This window comes from Strix aluco, chromosome 18, assembly GCF_031877795.1.
Source record: "Strix aluco isolate bStrAlu1 chromosome 18, bStrAlu1.hap1, whole genome shotgun sequence".
NCBI classification, from domain to species: Eukaryota; Metazoa; Chordata; class Aves; order Strigiformes; family Strigidae; genus Strix; species Strix aluco.
In genome coordinates, this window is record NC_133948.1 from 10,693,691 (window position 1) to 10,712,027 (window position 18,337).

The 18,337-nt window shown below is 47.1% G+C and overlaps 3 protein-coding genes across 4 annotated transcripts; 2 read left to right on the forward strand and 1 right to left on the reverse strand.

Moving 5' to 3' along the window:
* The first annotated feature begins 2,658 nt into the window (after positions 1-2,658).
* GSC2 (goosecoid homeobox 2) lies at positions 2,659-4,697 on the forward strand. Its single transcript, XM_074844574.1, has 3 exons — positions 2,659-2,965; positions 3,786-4,033; positions 4,580-4,697. The coding sequence occupies exons 1-3, from the start codon at positions 2,659-2,661 to the stop codon at positions 4,682-4,684; spliced, it is 660 nt and encodes a 219-aa protein (XP_074700675.1). The 3' UTR covers positions 4,685-4,697.
* Positions 4,698-5,819: 1,122 nt separating this feature from the next.
* On the forward strand, positions 5,820-15,213 carry ESS2 (ess-2 splicing factor homolog). Of its 2 annotated transcripts, XM_074844054.1 has the most exons (10): positions 5,820-6,060; positions 6,369-6,537; positions 7,501-7,596; positions 8,219-8,385; positions 10,209-10,326; positions 11,072-11,205; positions 11,349-11,451; positions 12,814-12,923; positions 13,833-13,948; positions 14,510-15,213. In XM_074844054.1, exons 1-10 carry the CDS (start codon positions 5,923-5,925, stop codon positions 14,793-14,795), a joined length of 1,437 nt encoding a protein of 478 aa, XP_074700155.1. In that variant the 5' UTR covers positions 5,820-5,922; the 3' UTR covers positions 14,796-15,213. The 2 variants fall into 2 exon arrangements, with proteins under 2 accessions (XP_074700155.1, XP_074700156.1); XM_074844055.1 differs by lacking the exon at positions 5,820-6,060 and having other exon boundaries at positions 8,197-8,385.
* A 132-nt stretch (positions 15,214-15,345) lies between these two features.
* On the reverse strand, positions 15,346-17,130 carry TSSK2 (testis specific serine kinase 2). The gene has a single exon (XM_074844056.1). It carries the CDS (start codon positions 16,778-16,780, stop codon positions 15,803-15,805), a length of 978 nt encoding a protein of 325 aa, XP_074700157.1. The 5' UTR covers positions 16,781-17,130; the 3' UTR covers positions 15,346-15,802.
* Positions 17,131-18,337: the final 1,207 nt, after the last annotated feature.

Here is an 18,337-nt window from a genome sequence, read left to right on the forward strand (position 1 = left end):
TAAAGCAGATTAACCTTTTTGCTAATCCTCTATAATGGCTTTGGAATCTCCTTAACCAATAAGAAAATGATAAGAGCCTGTTTCTTTTCTTTTTATCTATATCTATATTGTCCTCCCTTGTCTGCATTTTTTTTCTTTCTTGTTTTATTTTCCTTTCCTTTTCTAATATGAAATAGCCCAGCGATCCTATCTCCTGGAGGCTCAGTAAACAGAACATCAATAATCCCTTTCCTTTATTCCTCTGCGGTAACAGGGTGCAGAGAAGTGTCTGCCGATTGGGATTTGATTACCAGCAGCTATCAAAAGTCTCTTTGTAAGATCTGGGTCCTAAATCCCATAATTCTTTGATAAAAGAAGTATTACCAGTCCATTTTCTGAAGTGAAAGGTATGGGAGGAATGAAAGAAAGCAATCAGCGGAGATCCTAATAGGCTAAGTGTATGTGTGGTGAGAAGTCAGGGACGGGCAGGGGAGGCCAGGGAAAAGCCTCCTTTGTTAAGGATGGGGAAAGAGAATTAATCTGCTTCAGGCATATGATTATTACAGCTGAGAGCAGAAAGGGTCAGATCCTGTACTTGCCCATGGCACGTCCCTGCTCGCCTGCCCTATGGTGCCTCTGGACCAGCACAGTGTGGGGAGCAGAACCTGGCCCTACATCCATCTCCCATGACAGTGTTTGGGTACGTGCACAAAAACTGGGAGCAGTTTGCGATGATCCCTGGCATTGGTGCATCCCCAGTGCCTCTCTGGAGCGCTGACAACTCGGCAGGACAGCAGCAAACATGTCCAGACCAGACGGCTACAAAGGTGTGACCCTCTCAAACTATGGCAAGTATGTAAAGCACAGTTATGATTTATGTTATGTCATTGGAATAGCTGAAGGAGAGACAAATAAAGGGATGGAAGGAAAAATAGTTGTTTGGTTTTAAGTTAGATTTTACACAGATTTGAGAGTCACAGGTAAAGTGGCTATGGGGCATCTCTTCCTGGCACTAGGAGATCAGCAGGGTGAGGAAGAGCAGGCAGAAAGTAGGGCCAAGGAGAAAAGAATGGTGGCTGAGAGGGGGCTCTCCTGGAGACTGGCTCTTATTTTTGCACAATGCTGGAGGAGTTGCTGGGCTGTTGAGTGTGAAGCCACGAGGTGCCACAAGGACCTTTGATGTGCAGTGGTTTAACAGCACTCACCTGTGTGTCTCCTCCTCACGAGTGGGACTGGTATCTTCTCTCCCCTGCAAAGAAACACCAAGCGGGAGAGTGTTCCCCACGTGAGCTCCTGAAGACTTGCTACTCACCTTGGCTTAAACTGCACTGAGGGCAAGAGAACTTGGGTTTAAACTTTCCTAAACAACCTGAGCTCAACCACACCTTCTCTATTTTAACCCCAGCTACTCATTTCATTTATAAACCCAAGATGGAAGATGTCCTCTCTCCTTCTGTGGGTCGCATCTGCCAGGCCTTGCTGTTTGTCCTCAGGAGGGTTGGTGCCAGGCATCCCCTCCCACCCTGAGTCACCGCTCTTGGCCGTAGCCTTACCCCAGTTTCTCTTGCTGGACAGAAGAAGTTGGGAATTGAACTGACAGAGCTTTGGGGAAGCTGTGGGCTCACTGAACCTCCCATTAGCTGTGGCAGTGAGACCACGCTCCTGCCTGAGCTGCTGCGGGACCTTGCTGCCTGCCTGCCTGCACACAGAGGCAGCAGGCAGCAATCCTCCCCTTCCCTTCCCAGCGCCGAGCACGGGTACGACTCGGCTCTACAGGACGTAGCTACATGCCACTAAGCTATGCCACAGAGCTGCTGTGAGCTGCCGGTAATCTAATTTATTAAGGGCTTTGAATTCTTACAAAGAATATGTTGCATACATGCAAAGCATCTGCATTATCACTGTGATTAGGGCAGTGGAGGTAGGGGAAAGGGGAAGGAGGGAAAATACAATTTCTCTTTCAGCAGAAAATAAATCAACTTTTGCAGAGAGTTCTGGTACAGCCAAAGGCTGCGCTATCATTAAAAATGTTTTTTTATTAAGCTGAACTCTCTCCTCTCTCATATTGTATGATATGACAGCTCTCTTTTGACGGGAAAGCTTTCATTTGGCCAGAGAAAGGGATAATTTGCTTCTTTTAAGGAGTTAATCCTCTGGTCCATTTCCGGGCTGGGAACAGCTATCCTCCCCCTTCCTTGGATCGGAGGCTGCAGCACAATGGAGATCATAACCACCTCAAATCTACACCCGAGATGGAGAAATCAGATTTCCTTCTCCAGTCATTTCTGTGGGATTAGCTAAATCTTAGATCCACACTAACCCTTCACAAAGCTGCCAAGATTAGTTAGAATTTATTTTATTCACAGGGGGGTTTATGGTTTTCTTTCCAAAGGGATTATATCTCTCTATATATATATTTAGGGTGGCTTCAGTCATAAAGCAGGCAGGTTAGAGGAGAAAAAGTGCGTGTGTGTATAAAATAAAAACTCAGCTGTGAGAATGACAGTCACTTGAAATGCCAAGACAAAGCAGCAATTCTGGACGGCTTCACCAGCCCATTTTAAAAGCTATGTAAGCTGTCTTTTTCCTTGCGAGACCCCACTCTGGAGTTAGCACAAGGAGAGCAAACCCCACTCAGCCTGGGCTGCCCATTCCCGCGGCTGCTGCTGCTGGCAGAGGATGTCTTCGGAGCCAGCACTGGATGCCAACGCTGGCAGGAGAGGCCTCAAGAAGCCGTGTTCATTCAGCATCGAGGACATCCTCTCCAGCCCAGCAGAGAAGAGCCCCCAGGTCCTGGTCCCACTGTGCCTCCGGAGCATCTTGGACTGCGCACCCAAGGGGCTGTGTGAGCTGGAGACCATCCCGGCCAGCTCCCTGCAGGAGGAGGAGGAGGAGGAGGAGGAAGAGCTGGAAGGGGCAGGCTGCAACTGCTGCTGCTGTTCTCACACGAGCACCCGTTCCCTGCAGGACTCATCGAGTTGGCTGGGTGAGTGTTTGGGTTTGGTTCATGGTGTAGGGCTCATGGAGAGGCTGGTGCCAGCGCTGGGCAGAGGGGTGGAGGGGAAAACCTGGGCGTTGAGTGACAATATAGCATCTGGCCTGTCACCACGGCTCCAGAGCTCCAGTGAGCTGAGCTCTGTTCTCAGCATGGCTCCCAAGAGCAGGCACTTTTACCTGCAATGCTACCGGGGTTTTAAAAGCAGCAGGTGCTATTTATTACTGGATATTACTTGTTTAGTGTAAAATGCTTGAGAGGATGATGCTTCTAGGGGTGGAAGTTCTCTGTGGAGTGTGGGGCCCCATGGTTATGCAGCCCATGTACAGAGCTGTGCTTGTGCATCCTGAAAACACAGGCTGTGAGGAACCTCACGGGTCCTTTAAGGAAAAGTTTTTGACTACATCCAGCAAAATTGCTGCATCTAGTGGAGAAGAAAAAAAAAAAAAGTGGCAAACCCTTAAAAATGCAGTTCAAGAGCATCCTGAAAGTTCAGAAATCCCCCGTGTCAGGACTGAAACATGGCTCTTTGCTGGGCTGTGAGTTTCCAGCAATTTTCTGGAGCTGGCCATAGTGCAACTGGTAAGTATACAAGGAAAACCCAACCAGTGGTCCTCACCTGCACACTTCTCCCAGAGGGATGCCCTATGCTCTTCTCTCACCTGCATGGTGATCCCATAGCTTGTCACCCGGACCAGCTGGCTGGCTGCCTCCTTCCAAACAATAGGCGTGGATGTAACTTGTGCTCTGAGCAAGATGGGTGTTTCAGTCTCCCACACCTAACACTGCTGTTGTACCTCTCCCCTTGCAGACACCCGGTTCCCCTGGCCCATGCGACTCTTCCACTCAGCAGTCAGGGTCTGTAAGAGTCCCCAGGGGAACCCAAGCGAGCTGCAGACTTTCCACCAGATCCAGCGCCGGACGCGCCGGCATCGCACCATATTCACTGAGGACCAGCTGCAAGCTCTGGAGACACTTTTCCATCAGAACCAGTACCCGGACGTCATCACCCGCGAGCACCTGGCAAACCGCATTCACTTGAAGGAGGAGAGGGTAGAGGTGAGATCCTGCCACTTGGTGAGGTGCTGTTTGCTGCAACCCCCCAAGAACAGAGACTGGGGCATTGTACTGTCTTTTTCAGGAGGTGCAGACCCAGGGCCTCATTTTAAAAACCATTCTTGGGTATTAGACAAAACACGGTTTAGGTTTGACAAGCGATGGAAGAATATAAACCAGTTCTGCTGGGCTGATTTGTTCTGGTATCCATTCCCATAAACTCACGCACTCCCTCTCCCCTGGAGTCACCTATATAAACACACAGACATGCCCCGTTCTGCTCATCCCCTGCACCCAAGTGTATATTCCTTATTTATGTGATTTGCATGACTTCTGAATTTTCCATGGGGAGGTCCCAGCTCCCTTGTGCCCCTTACATGTATCTGAGCAGGATTGTATGGGAATGACTGGTTAAATCTTGTATCAAACTTTTATATCGGGAAATGTGTTACAGTATCCTAAAGCTTACACTGTGGCCCATGAGTGTAGCTGCCTGCCCCCCTGCAAGTAACACATGAAATGCAGAAGTTCTTGTTTTCCGCTTTGTAGGTTTGGTTTAAAAATCGGCGGGCCAAGTGGCGGCATCAGAAGAGGGCGTCTGCTTCAGCACTGATCCTTCAAGGCACCAAGAAGCCCTCGGAGGAGAGCTGTTAGTGGTCGCAGGCTGCATCGCAGCAGAGAACGCCAAGAGCACCCATTTCCCATAGCTGACAGGTTCTATAGAGGGGTAACCCGAGGGGGACTAATGAAGCAAAAGGGAATCTCTGTGATTTCCAGAGGAGGGGGACAGGTAAAAGCAGACATGGCACTTTCATGTGCCAGTTTCTTCCAAACCTAGTTCACGTGGCAAATACCTCACCAGGCATGAGCTCAGATGCTTAAGCAGAAACCACTGCCAAAAGCCCGTGCAGGGGACAGAGCTGTACCAGTGTTACGTGTGTGTGCTTCAAGAGAGGGGGAGACTCACCTTCTTGTCTTTGCTCTGTGCAGGTAGTATTTGTGCTTGTTTTACTACTGTAGATTTGCAAAATACCCTGCAAATGCATGTTTCCTATTTTCGGCACCTTGATGGCACCTAGAGTTGCTTTTGGGCTTGAGTTTACTGGACAGGCGACTTGTTCCTTAACAAAGAAACACGGATTTCTCCCTACAGCCCGTGGGAGAGATAATCCATCTGCTGTGGTGAGAGGGGCTGGCACAGCGAGCGTTCAGCTCACCTCTGTGGCCAGCCCATGTCTGTGCAAGTGGTGTCCGTGTCCCTAGCAGGGCCAAAGGGGAACCAAGTCCTGTAAAGCCGTGAGAGAAATAAAACTGTCCCATCACCTCTGTACGTGCCATGGAGAGTCGGCGGTGGGGGGCCCAGGCCATACCTGCCAGCAGTGCCCGCTTGCCGCTGGGCCTTCGCCTGCTCCACGGCCCCCGGGGGCCTTCCGCAGCCCTCGAGCACCAGGCGGTGGTCCCCGGTCCCCGCGGTGTTTCTGAGGAGCCCTGAGGGCGGCCGTGGGGGTGCTGGGGGGGAGAGGCCCAACGCGCGGCCTGTGGGTGCTGAAGGACTCGGCCCGCCCCGGCAGGGACAGGATGCGGCCGCTGCCCCCCGGCAGAGCCCGGCCCGTGAGGCCGCCGCCGCTCGGGGCCGAGGTCAAGCCGTGTCACGGAGCGGGACCGGGAGCGTCCTCCCGGCCGGTAGGGGGCGCGCTGGCCGCCGCGCGCACCGCTCAGGGCGTCTTTCCGGGGCGGGGCGGCGGGTGCGGGACCTTCCGGTTCCCCGTGGCGCGGCGTCGCGTCACGTCACGTCGCGTCGCGTCACGTTACGTCACGGCACGTTACGTCACGGCCGCGACGGTGGTTGAGGAGGGTCAGGGCTCTCGCCGGTCTACCGGGGCCCCGGCGCTATGGAGGCGGCGGCGGTTCCAGCGGCCTCCTCCGGCGCCTTGGTGCCGGCTGCTGCCGTGAGCACCGCTGTGGCGACGGGGAAGCAGGCGACCCCGCGGCGCCCCAAGAAGATCCTGGATGAGGAGGCCTACATCGAGGTAGGCCTGGGCCTAGGGGAGCAGCGTCCGCCGGGCCGCGCCGAGGCCCGGGAGGCCCCGCTCTCCTGGCACCTGGGCCGAGCGGCTCCCGGCTCGGGTCTGCCCGGTCTAACCCCGGGTCGGGCCTGGGGACGGGGCAGCTCTGGGGCCGCCCCCTGGGCTCCTGCGGCGACAGCGATCAGCGCGGTGCCACCGGCCCGGCCTCGGCTTGAAGCGCCCCCGGGCTGCGCGGTCTGCGGCTGGCCCCGGGCTGAGCCGGCACTCCGAGGGGCGCCGGCGCGGCCTGGCAGGTGTCTCTCTGTTTGTAGGGTTTAGAGAAAATCATTCAGCGAGACTTCTTTCCTGACGTGGAGAAGTTGCGAGCGCAGAAGGAATATCTGGAGGCTGAAGAAAACGGTGACTTGGAGAAAATGAGACAAATTGCTATAAAGTTTGGGTCCTCCTTGGGCAAATCATCGAGGGACACACCTGCACCCTGTAAGAACTGGCTCACTGGGGCATAAGGGTTTTATATCTAATACTACTGCTCTGGCTTATCTAACTTTGTGCAGGCAGTGTTTTATTTTAAAGATTTAAGATTGACGTTGCATGGGAATTAGTATACCAGATTGGGCAGTAGTCACTGTCTGATGGCAAATGCTGAATTTCTCTTTGGTGTCTAATAATTCTTTCTTGAGGGAATGATTTTGGAAAAAACAGCTATTGAATAACTGTTCCTCATAGGCATCTTTTGCCAAGTTCCTGCTCCCTAGGGAATGTTATATGCTCTAATGTGTGATATTATACTATTAGAAATGCTAAGATACGTTTTGAATCCTTATTACAGTTTTAGGGGTTCTTGTTGCATCTGCAGACATGTAAGATTTTCATATATTGGGGACAAGGTGTTGGAAGCTCGTGAGTATCAGAGGTTTACAGAGCAGGCTTCCCATGCCCTGATGTATGTTTGCTTTCACTTCAGGTTCAGGTGTTTCCTATACTGAAGCCCAGTCCCTGGCTGAGCTCTCGCAGTAGGGTTTAGGTAATTAGCTTTCTGGTGGCAAAGGGCATGTGTCACCAAGTGCTTTCTCTTCCTCCCCTGCTGCAGGTGCTGGCCCTGGCCTAGATTAATTAAGATTGTTATGCCGCTGCTTGTTTCTGTTGGTTAAAGCTGTAGGTAGGGTGGCAAATATACTGGGCTGTGGCTCTCCTGTGAATTTTTCCCGGCAGGAAAAGAATAATGTCTTAGATGTGTGCAAAATCTTATTCAGTGGTTAGAACAGAATTAAATAGAATATTTTGGGGTCTTTTCACAACTTTTTAATTAAATTGTTGTTCTCTTGATATGTCTTCTGTGACTTGTTTGGCACATGACCCTTACTATGGTGGAAGATGTCACAGCATGAGTCCTGTTGCGTGCTCTAGTAACCATGAGAGTTTGGTTTTTTTTTTCTGTCACAGATGTTACTCCAGCCACGTTTGAAACCCCAGAAGTGCATCCAGGTGGCCTTCCACCAGGGAATAAATCCAAAGCTGGTATCAAAGCTGCAGACGAAGGTAGGACAGTGATGTTTCTCTAGCTGAATTTTTCAGCAGCAGGAAAATACTTTTGTGAGCTCTGTCTTCTGTAAGGGTTGTGGGTATTTAGCAGATGTTTAAGCAGTGTCCTTTAACCTTCTAGTAGGTGAAAATGATCACTCTGAAGTTGAACTTGTTGTAATGTTTTACATCATGTATGTGATTTCTCAATTATGGATCTCTTTTTGGTGTAAATTCTTACCTCATTTGATCTCTTTGAAGGCAGTAAATTTTTCCTGTGTCACCTGAAATTAATTCTGTAAGTAAGTAAAGATTGTAGGGAAAGAGCTATTCATACAGTATATTAAAGTATATTAAAAATTTCTGCTAGCAGCTGGCCACTTATGCATTTTCTCTTTAATACAAATAGCTATAAATGCCATAAAAGGTTTTAGGTGAAGTTGGATATATGTCTTCCAAAAAAGAATTTGTTATTGTACCGCTCTGCATCCCTGTATTTTTTTTTTTCCACCAAGCTTCATGTTAATTATTAGTGGATCCGTAGAAGGCTCACTGTCAGAAGGGATTAACAGTTCTGTATAGTGCTCTTGTAGAAAGGGAGGTATTAACCTTTCTCAGGCTTCTTCCCTCCTCTTGTTAGGAGAAGCAGAAAAAGATGATAAAGATACACTTCCCAGTCTGGACAGCTTCTTAGCAAAACACACGAGTGAAGATAATGCTTCATTTGAGCAGATCATGGAAGTGGCCAAAGAGAAGGAGAAGGTCAAGCATGCTTGGCTGTACAGTGCAGAAGAGGAGTATGCCCAGGTAGGGAAACGGCTCAGCGGTATCTCTGCTCTTCCAAAGTGACACACCAGGGAAATACCATCTTACTCTATTTCTTCCTTGTTTGATTAAATAGAATATCATCTTACCTTCTGTTTTCAAATCCAGCTGTAAATATGGATGAGAATTCGTGGGTCTGAGCATGGGGCTTTTGCATTAGACTGTTAAATTACTCTTCTTACTGAATAAGAACAGAAGGATCTTGATTTTGAATAGTAGGTGCATGGGGTGGTCACATCTAAATCTGAGCTAAGCCTGAGTTTCCTGGGTCCTGTGACAGCTCATCTCTTCCTTTTGCAGTCCTGTTTTTTCCCCCATCTGTAACACAAGAACAGTGTTGACGTAATTGCTGAGGATCTGTCTCTTCCTAAAGCTTTGAGACTGTGAAGCATTGCACAAAGTGCAAGTACTGCTGTTCTTGGCAGTCTCCTCCATAACCAGCAATACCAAGGAGAGCAGCTGAGAACAGTTCCTGTTGTTTGTGTGTCAGCACTTTATTATTTGCAGTTAAATTGTTTTTCTTGTTTCAGTTTTCTGTTTCTACTAGTAATAATCCATTCAGCTGCTGAAGTAAAGTACTGTACACAGTATGGCTGGCTGTGCTGTCTTCCTAGGAGCTGTTCTGGGGCTGCCATGTCAATCTTTCTCCATCAGCAGTGAACAGCTGGCACTGTTGCCAGATGTGTCAGTGATGGATGTGAGCTGCAGTGCCTTTTAATGAAGTTTGGCACCGATGCATGAGTGTTCACTGCTGTTCTTGGGAGTGAGCGTTATGTTTTTATCCCAGCTAATGTAAACCCTCAGAGTCTGTTATAATAAAAATGCCCTCTGTGGCCTCTTATGCATCATCTTTGCTTGAATGCTTTCATCCAGAATTAAAAGGCAGGTAGCAAGAGAACATTCCCAAATCACAGGGGTTGTTTCAGGTCAAGGTGAAGTTGCCAGAGCCGGTCTTGTGCTGATGTTGTGTGTCTTCCTGTCAGCCAGCACTCTGTTCAGACCTTGCATTTCCTTGCGCAGCATGCCTGTGCAGCAGACAACTGCTGTGCCTCTAACATATTCAGTGATGATACTGCTAATTAAGTGTATATGGATGATACCTATTAAAGACCACATCAGTTGATGTCTTTAATATATAGCTTCTAGTGGTAATTGTCTAGTTTAATTAGTGTGAGAATTTTAAAATGGAGGAACTTACCAGTGGCTGACTGCATTCTATTAGGTTTTTTTTGGTATCTGATACCAGTATGCTGGTAACAGCACACAAGTAATCAGGTGAATGTCAAATGCTTCCATACCTGTACTATGGAAATGTTTGAAAACTTTCTAAGTATTGAAGAAATGTCTGTTCTTTTATTACTTCTTGCCTCAGCTAATACAGTTTCCATGAGACTAGGGTGGTACAAATATTCTCCTGCCAAGGCCTTGTAGACTGTCTTTATATTAGACGTGTCATATGTTGCTCTTCCCTTATTTAGTAGATAGAGGAAAAACAGAGAAAGTTTGAACAAGTGTTGTCACAAGATTTAATAAACAAAGTCATAAACATAACCTGAGAAGTTAATTCTTTAGTTCTCACTTGATTTTTATACCAGAACTGCATATGGAGTTGTTGTTTGCAAGCTTACCTGGGAATGGGATGATTTCTCAAATGCCACTTGCCAGAGACAGAGTGCTTGTGCCATGCTAGGGCAGGTAGCTGAGCTCATGGTTGAGCTCTCCAAGTTGTGTATGCCTGATTAAAGGATTGCAGGAGTCTGTTTCAGACCTGATGACTTTTTTTTTTTTTCCCATCACCCTTTCAGCGACGAAATGAGAACCTGGCACTTCCTTCAGCAGAGCAGCAAGCTCTGGAGAATGTGAAAGCCGGACTGGAGACCTGGGAATACACGGCTCGAAACACCCTCATGTATTATCCGACAGGTGAGGCGTGCAGGTTTCTCAGAAGAGGAATTGGTTCTAGGCGGATTGACTCCGAACAGTGCTTACAGCTTTTCTATAGATGACTGAGCAGCTCTTACTGGTAATACTGCCCTTTTTCCTCTGTGAAGCTCAGATATGTAAAGTTGTTTTTAAAAGTATTTTTTTCTTTTTCTTTTTTCCTTTTCTTTCTTTGGACCTGGCTCCTTTGCCTCTGATTGCAAAGTTTGATCATGTCCTATTTGTCTTTGAGAAACTCATTATCTGTATTATAGAAATGCTTGTTTTCAGGAACCAAAGCTCTTTGCAGCTTGGTCTGTCTTATTTATGAACACTTTCTTGTCATCTTTATTCATTCTTTGCTTCTGCTCAAAGAGTGTTTCTTGGGTTTGTTGGTCCCTTGGTTGCTGTAGAAAGCTACATCTTGTAAACACAGTTTTCTTTTTGTCTATAAATGTACTATTGGTACTTTCTGCAAACCAGTGAAGTAGAGAAAAGAAAGTCTTGTTGACTGTTTCCTAAAAAAAACCCAAATCTGATCTTAATTTGTAAATTTCAGCTGTTCCAAAGCATATATCTAGTGCAAGTTTTGTTTTAAATTAATTGCTAGAGAGACACACTGCAATTGCTGATGGATTCTGTGTTGTGTAGGAATGTGTGGTAAGTGTCATGTTGGTCGGGAGCTTTAGAACACACTGCTGCCTAGTGTTACCTGAGCCCTTTCTTAAAAGACATTTTGCTTTTCAAGGTGTATCTGATGAGGATGATGTATTTAAGAAGCCCAGGGAAGTTGTCCATCGAAACACCCGTTTTGTGAAGGACCCTTTTAGCCAAGCCGTGAGCAAATCACAGCTTCAACAAGCTGCAGCCCTCAATGCTCAGGTTGGATAATTTTACTTTCTGACTAAAACCTTGTTAGACTCTGCCCTCTGGTGTTGTTCATCAACCAGGAGAACTGTGTGTGCTAGATACAGCTGATCCACACCTTTCTCCACATGAATGGCATTGTCTTTTTTTAATTTCAGTACAAACAGGGCAAAGTGGGACCAGATGGGAAAGAACTGATACCTCAAGAGTCTCCAAAAGTGAATGGATATGGATTTGTGGCTACCCCCTCTCCTGCCCCTGGTAAGAGGATTTTCTTTTTTTTTTTTTCTGATGTAAGAGGACTGCTCCTGCACTTATTTTGATGCTCTGTTTGTTCAACACTGGGCTGTCAGTGTTGGTTTAGACAAGGAGATAAGCCTTCTATCCCTATGTCTCATGAGTTGCTGTCTTTCTTGTGTACTCTCTTATGCCAGCTCGATGCAGTACTTAAATCCTAGTCCAGTACACTGGCAAGAGAAGTCATGCTGTAACCGAGAGGCCCTGAGCAAACTGCTGTGCCATCGCTTAGGAATCGTCTAGAGGGCGGTTAGCCTTCCTAGGCAACTGGGGTGATGCGACTGCTTGTTTTATCTCTGGGTGATGCTTCTCTAGAGCTTAAAGATAAGAATTCAAGTATTTCACAAACATTAACCTTCCGATGAGTGCTCATGTTTCAAAACGAGGAGCATTTGTGTCAGTGTGTCCAGTAGTTTGCTGAGTGATGGTTCAGCCTGGCTCACAGGGATATAGCATATCTCACTTCCTTCACAGTCTAACCTACTGTTTTCCTCCAGGTCTGCTGCTTTCTAGGTTCTTCCTTTGTCTGAATACACTTGTGTATTAGATTCCTTTTGTTCTGCTATATTAGCCACAGAATACTTTCAGTTAGGACAAACTGATTATTTTTCTTCAGTTGAAATATGGTATCTGAATTTTCAGCTGTTCTTCACCAGCCATTACGTTTCCCTGTCTTTTGTTGTTATACTAAAAGGTGAACATAGGGAGGCTTTTCCTCCAGAAAGCCTGTAGGTGGCATTTGGAGCGCACCTCCTTTCTCCATTGTAAATGCCTTTTCCAAACCCTGGACAGCAGGATTTTCTAGCCAGTGACTTAATCGGGCTCTTAAAATCTTCTGCAGTTGTAGCTGTTAGACAAGGTGCAGTCACTGTCTGGTACAGGCTAGCCTCAAGATGAATTGAGGGTACATCTGGCTATTACATGTATCCTAAATCCTCTGCCTGTTTCCCTGCTTTTAGATAGTTCCCCATGTTGAAGGAGTTTTCATACAATAGCAGAGGACTAGTACTGTAGAGGAAAAAATGAAAGTGTCACTAATCAAAAGCTCACCAAATGGAAAAATAAACCCATGGAAGGGACAGTGTTTGGATGTTGTAACCTAGAGGATGACACAGCCACAGACAATCCTGTGAGTTTAAGGTCATGCCCCTTTAATGGGAACCAAATGTTCCTATTCAACATTGGCTGTGAATTCCTCTGTAGTGGAGGGACTCCTTTGTGAGCTGATGAATTTGCTGGATTTCATAATTTGTTTCTCTGGATTTTTTGTGGCGAACAAATAATCAAATCTGTTGCATGAGCATGACTTTTAAAATTTGTTTTTAGGTGTGAATGAGTCTCCTTTTATGACATGGGGTGAAATTGAAAGCACCCCTTTGCGCCTAGAAGGGTCAGAAACGCCGTATGTGGACCGAACACCTGGACCAGCCTTCAAGGTATCTCATGTCAGGAGTCAGCATGTCTCCTTCTTTTTCAGGGGGAAGGACTAAGAAGGGAAAGGCGAGTGAGTAACTAATAGATTAACATTGTTGTGGGAGTGTGATGCATCTCTGGGCTGTGTTCCCAGTCCTTGAGACTAATAATCTAGGTTCTGCTTGGAGGGTGGAGATGGACATGGCTCCACATGAAACCTACTTGGTGGAGATACCTGAGGTGGAACAGACAGTGTCTGCAGGAGAGTGAGATTCAATATTTGGTGATGTGCCCAGACAGAGGGGCTTTCAGAGGAAGCTGAAGAGATACCTGATTTCTCTGATTCTAATATATGTAGAAATTGTAGGATTTCCCTCTGTCTTGATCTTCTGGCTGTCACAGCCTGAGGCAGGTGTATCACTTGAGAGTAGAAAGGCAGGCTTTGGTAATGGCACCTGACCTTGCATGGCACCTGTCTCCTGCTGGTGTCATTGAATGTGAGCTGTCTGAGACTCTTAGTTTAAGAAGGGTGTAATCTGCTCTATGTGCCTGTTTTGTCAGACTTCGAAGCCATTGACTGGTTCTCCTGCTGTTTAGCAATGTCTGTGTTTGCCTGAGAGCTGGCTGACTACAGGCCAGGCTAGGCAAGACACAGGTGACATTGTTTGTCTGGGAGAGACAGCAGGAGGAAATGCCAGAGGTAATGGCTGCTTCCTTGGCTGAACTGGTTTTACCATTTTTGTTACTTGCTAAGGCAGGTTGAAGGTCTCTCTGTCCTCTCTGGCTTTATACAGCAGCAGAGGCGTGGGCCAACCCTACTACTCCCCGGTTTAGATCCCTGCAGGCTGGAATCCAACTGTGAAGGTGCTTTGACTCATTTTTGCAGCACTCATATGAGTGCCTTGGTGAGTGAACTGTGTGATGTGTTTTAGATCCTGGAGCCTGGGCGCCGTGAGAGGTTAGGACTCAAGATGGCCAATGAAGTGGCAGCTAAAAACCGAGCAAAGAAGCAGGAGGCACTTCGAAAGGTGACAGAAAACTTGGCCAGGTGAGATTTCTGTTCTGTTCAAGTGAGACTGGGGATGGTTATTTTCTGATGAAATTTAAATCGACATATATAGAAAGGGAGGAATGTTAAGAGTACTGGAAGCAGGGAGAGGTACAGGCAAACTAGAAGTTTTTAGAAATTAAAAAACAGTTCCTGAGAGGAGGTGGCTGGTGGCTGCCCCTGATACTCCTCCCACTTGTCAGCATTACTGTTCTGCCCTACAGCCACCCAGCAATGCATCTGGACCGGTGTCTTGCCTCATTGCAGAGAGGAGACGTGATAAGTCTTGCTTGGCTGGGTCATGGGAAGGACGGAACAGGCTCAAAGGAAAAGGCACGCAGTGTCACTCGTGTCTGGGAGGGATGTAGGAGGTTTCTCTGTCACTTGCCTCTCTAGAGAGATGGGCTGCGTTTACCTGCAGGCGTAGTGACACCTGCAGCCGGTGGGTCTCATCTGGGGGGGAAGTGGGCACTGCGCTTGCCTGTGGAAGCATTGATACTCTTCCTAATAAATGGCAGATTTTTACTGTAAAATCTTTTAAAACTTGTTATTCTATTCCAGCCTCACTCCGAAAGGACTAAGCCCAGCAATGTCACCAGCTTTGCAAAGACTAGTAAACAGGACTGCAAGTAAATATACTGACAAAGCCCTGCGAGCCAGCTATACTCCTTCCCCAGCCCACACAGGAACTCCTGGTTACAAGACCCCAGCAAGTGGGCCTCATACACCCACAAGCACCCCACAATCTAGGACAGTATCTCAGACGCCAGTATCTCAGGATACTACATCGATCACAGACAATTTACTGCAACTTCCTAAAAGAAGGAAGGCATCTGATTTCTTCTGAATATTCCAGTCACCAGCAAGGCGACAGTGAACTGGCTGCACTCAGCTGTCTGCAGACGGGGTGTTGTGAGCCTTCGGTAGTAAGGGGTGTCTAGATACAGCTGCCAGAATGGAAGCCAGTGGTTACAAGATCTGGGACCAGCGCTGCTCTAGACTATATAGCTAAAATAGCCTGTGATGTGTTTTCTGGAAGCAGAGTATCTCCTGCTGTGCTATAACTTCCCTTTGACTGCATGGGTGGGATGCACAGGGCTACTGTACCAAAAGGACGCCTCCTGCAATGGCAGAGAAGATTCAGGACTCTTGGAAAACGGCGATAATTTTCTTAAGATGTATTTCTGTTTTTAAGATGGCCATGCATTTAAATACGTTTCTGTACAGATACGTCTATTTATAAAATGTGGTAAGCCTTCCTAAAAGGTTGAAGTAGGCTTTCTTCCAGCTTGTCGAAACTCTTTTGGTTTTGTACTTTGCAGAACAGGGGATACAACCATGTATATATTGAGACATGACCCAGAATTTTACAGGGCTTCTCTTTAATTTAAGTGGTGTTTAAACTTATGCTCTTGAACATACAGTGGGCCTGTCAAGAGAGTTGCATACAAAACAGCGTGCAAACAGTTTCAGACATCAGTTCACACTTCCTAATAACCTGCCCTCTTACTGAATCCAAAATGTGGCTGATGCATGTGTGAATTCTGCAGCTGGTGTAGTCAGGAACTTGAGAAACGTGAGTGTAAGAGCTGTTAAGTGTCAGCAGCACTGAAAGAAGCTTTCCAATGTGTTTTGACAGTAACTTCTCATCCCTGTAAACGTTATCAGACAGGTCTTTTGAGAATAATTGTGTTAAGCTGTTCATTCACCTCAGCAGATGTATTGTAGCTTCTCTGGTCTCATGGTTTGAGCTATACTTTGTAAAGTGAAAGATAAGGACTATTGCTGAAAGGGTCCAGAGAAGCTGAAGTTGAGAACCAGCAGTTCACAAGTTAGACCAACTTTGTGGTATTGTTAAAACCAGCCATCCTTAGAGGATCCTGTTTTCTTCTCGTCTCCTTCTGCAGAATGGGATTTGGCTTGCTGCTTGTGCTCAGGCTTTCCTTCATGCAGGTTTTCGGAACACTCACCCTCTTCTGCAGCTGGCAGAGGGGGAGGTATGGATTTTTGAGTCTGCAACCATGAGTGTTTCAAAACTTCATCTATGCACAACCTCTGAGATGCATTGGGCTGGAGCAAGTGGTAAATGAGGTCCTTGCACTCTGCACTCAGGTGTTTTGAGTTGGGGAAGGGAATCCTGTGTTGTTTCTGAATAGAGATCATTTTCCTGACATTGGAATCATCAAATGGCATTAAAGCGTAGACTATCATGTACAGGATGACACCCAGGCTCCATATGTCAGAAATCTTGGGGTCATAAGGAACACCCTCTAGCACTTCAGGGGCTGTGTATGCAGCAGACCCGCAGAAGGTTTGGCTGAGAATAGTTCTTCCATCTTCATCCCGAGACAAGGATTTGGAAAAGCCGAAGTCTGACAGCTTGATGTTGAGGTCTTCATCGAGAAGGATGTTCTCGCATTTCAGGTCCCTGTGAGCCAAGTCTGAGTCGTGGCAATACTTGATGGCAGAAGCCAACTGCTGAAACTTGATGTGAGCGATGTCCTCTTCCATAGCTCCTGTGATCTTGATGTAGTCCAGGAGGTCTCCCTTTTCCCCCAGCTCCATCACAATGTACACTTTCCCAGCTGATGTCTCAAAGATCTCATAGGTTTTGATGATTGAGGGGTGGTGCAAGCGTCTCAAAGCCTGTATTTCCCTGGGGAGAAATCTTTCCAAAAATTCCTGGGGGGCTTTCCTCTTGTCGATTATCTTGATGGCCACATTGCATTTCAGCTGGTCACAGTAGGCAGATTTCACTTTACCGTAAGAGCCTTTTCCTAGTGTGTTGCTCAGGCTATAGCCTTTCTTTCCAAGCATCGCAGCATCATCCATGGTGGGAGAGCTGGGGGGAGCTGCGTGTGTCAGTGCTGGTGTGCATCACGCATGGCGGCAGGTGGCCAGCCCGTGTGCCATGGTGGCCACCGGCGCGGTGGGTGGGTGGGCACCCCAGCGCTGGCCGCTGTGTGATGTCACAGGCAGCTGCCCTGTGTGGGGCATTTGAAAGGACCTTTCAGTTCTTTTATAAAGCTACTGGATGATGTCACCCAGGGCAAAACTTAACATCAGGTCACTGAGAGACATTGGTTGTGCTCTGCCTTCATAAAATGATCTTTAGTTTTGCTAACAGGATGGAAGTAGCTTAAACGTTTTTCTTTTTTTTCCTAAAATGTACCTAAGTATGTTTATTCACATGTTGGGTGAAATTTTGTCTGTTGTCTTTTTGTATGTCTCAGATGATCTTTTAAGTCCCACATGGGCTTGCTTGTGGCCTGTGGGTGGCCTTGCTCCTTGTCAGCCAGCTTTCCTCAAAAAGGACAAGATGCTGCTTTTCTTTCTTCACTGGGGCTATGTTCAAGAAATGTGTGTTTTTTTTTTTTTTTTCTCTTATGAGCTTATTAGGGGAAGGAAGTGGCTTCTCTTAAGTTCATTTCCTTGTTGTTCATCCAGCCCCTCCGTTTTGTAGCTCTGATGATTGGCTGCTTTTGTGGGCTTTGCAGCTGGCTTTTTCTTAAACCCTTACTCAGTGAGGGAGTTATATTTTGACTTCCAGCTTCTGGTGTTCTTGAGAGGCTCACACCAACACCTTCCTTGGAAGGATTACTGTTTTGCATGTTGATTGCTTCACTGTAATCAGCCTCTGGGGCTTTTTGCTTTGCATTGATTTCGGCTTTTTCAGATCTGTTTTTACAGCTGCTACATGTGTGACTCCAAAGACTTGATGATGTTGATGATCACAACACAGGGGTTAGGGACAGTCCGGCTTCGTCCACCAGCACGGATGACAATGTCATTCTGAAGAACAGAAGTGGTACTTCTGACAGCCACACTGGGGCTTTTGTTTGGTTTTTTCCTTCCCATTCTTTGAAACTTTCAGCTAACTTTTATAATTACCCAAAAGAATGAAGAGCAGTTTTAACCATACATAGTCTGCACTCAGAGCTGTGGTTGGTTCAGTATGAGCTGACCTTCTGAGTGTGGGATGAGCACTTGTGTGGTGTGACCCAGCCTGGAGAAGCACCGAGCAAGCACCTTTTAGCGGGAAGCAGGCGTAGTCAGATGTGTACACCTCTTGCACAATGCCTGAGTACAAGACAGCCTGGGTAACACTTGGTAGTCTTGACATTTGCTATAATCAGGTGATATTTTACCAAAACGTCCATGGAAAAATCTCATGCAGCTCTTTGAGCAGTGTCTGCAGCCTTCTGTAAGGCCTGGGGTGTCTGATGCTGTGCTTGTCTTGGTGGAGAGCTTCATTCTGCAGTTTCCACTGCCACTTCCAAAACTCATGTCCCTGACTCTGAAAAACTCTTCCAGGGAACTTGATTTTTGTAGTGCACCTTGCAAAAATCAGTTGATCAATATGGCATTGCTAGGAATTGTGACTGCAAG

Coding starts and splice junctions, on each gene's coding strand:
- ESS2 (XM_074844054.1), top strand. CDS start 5,923: ATGGAGGCGGCGGCGGTTCCAGCGGCCTCCTCCGGCGCCTTGGTGCCG. Junction 6,061..6,368: donor ATGAGGAGGCCTACATCGAG/GTAGGCCTGGGC, acceptor CTCTGTTTGTAG/GGTTTAGAGAAAATCATTCA. Junction 11,206..11,348: donor CTGCAGCCCTCAATGCTCAG/GTTGGATAATTT, acceptor TTTTAATTTCAG/TACAAACAGGGCAAAGTGGG.
- GSC2 (XM_074844574.1), top strand. CDS start 2,659: ATGTCTTCGGAGCCAGCACTGGATGCCAACGCTGGCAGGAGAGGCCTC. Junction 2,966..3,785: donor GGACTCATCGAGTTGGCTGG/GTGAGTGTTTGG, acceptor CTCCCCTTGCAG/ACACCCGGTTCCCCTGGCCC. Junction 4,034..4,579: donor TGAAGGAGGAGAGGGTAGAG/GTGAGATCCTGC, acceptor TCCGCTTTGTAG/GTTTGGTTTAAAAATCGGCG.
- TSSK2 (XM_074844056.1), bottom strand. CDS start 16,780: ATGGATGATGCTGCGATGCTTGGAAAGAAAGGCTATAGCCTGAGCAAC.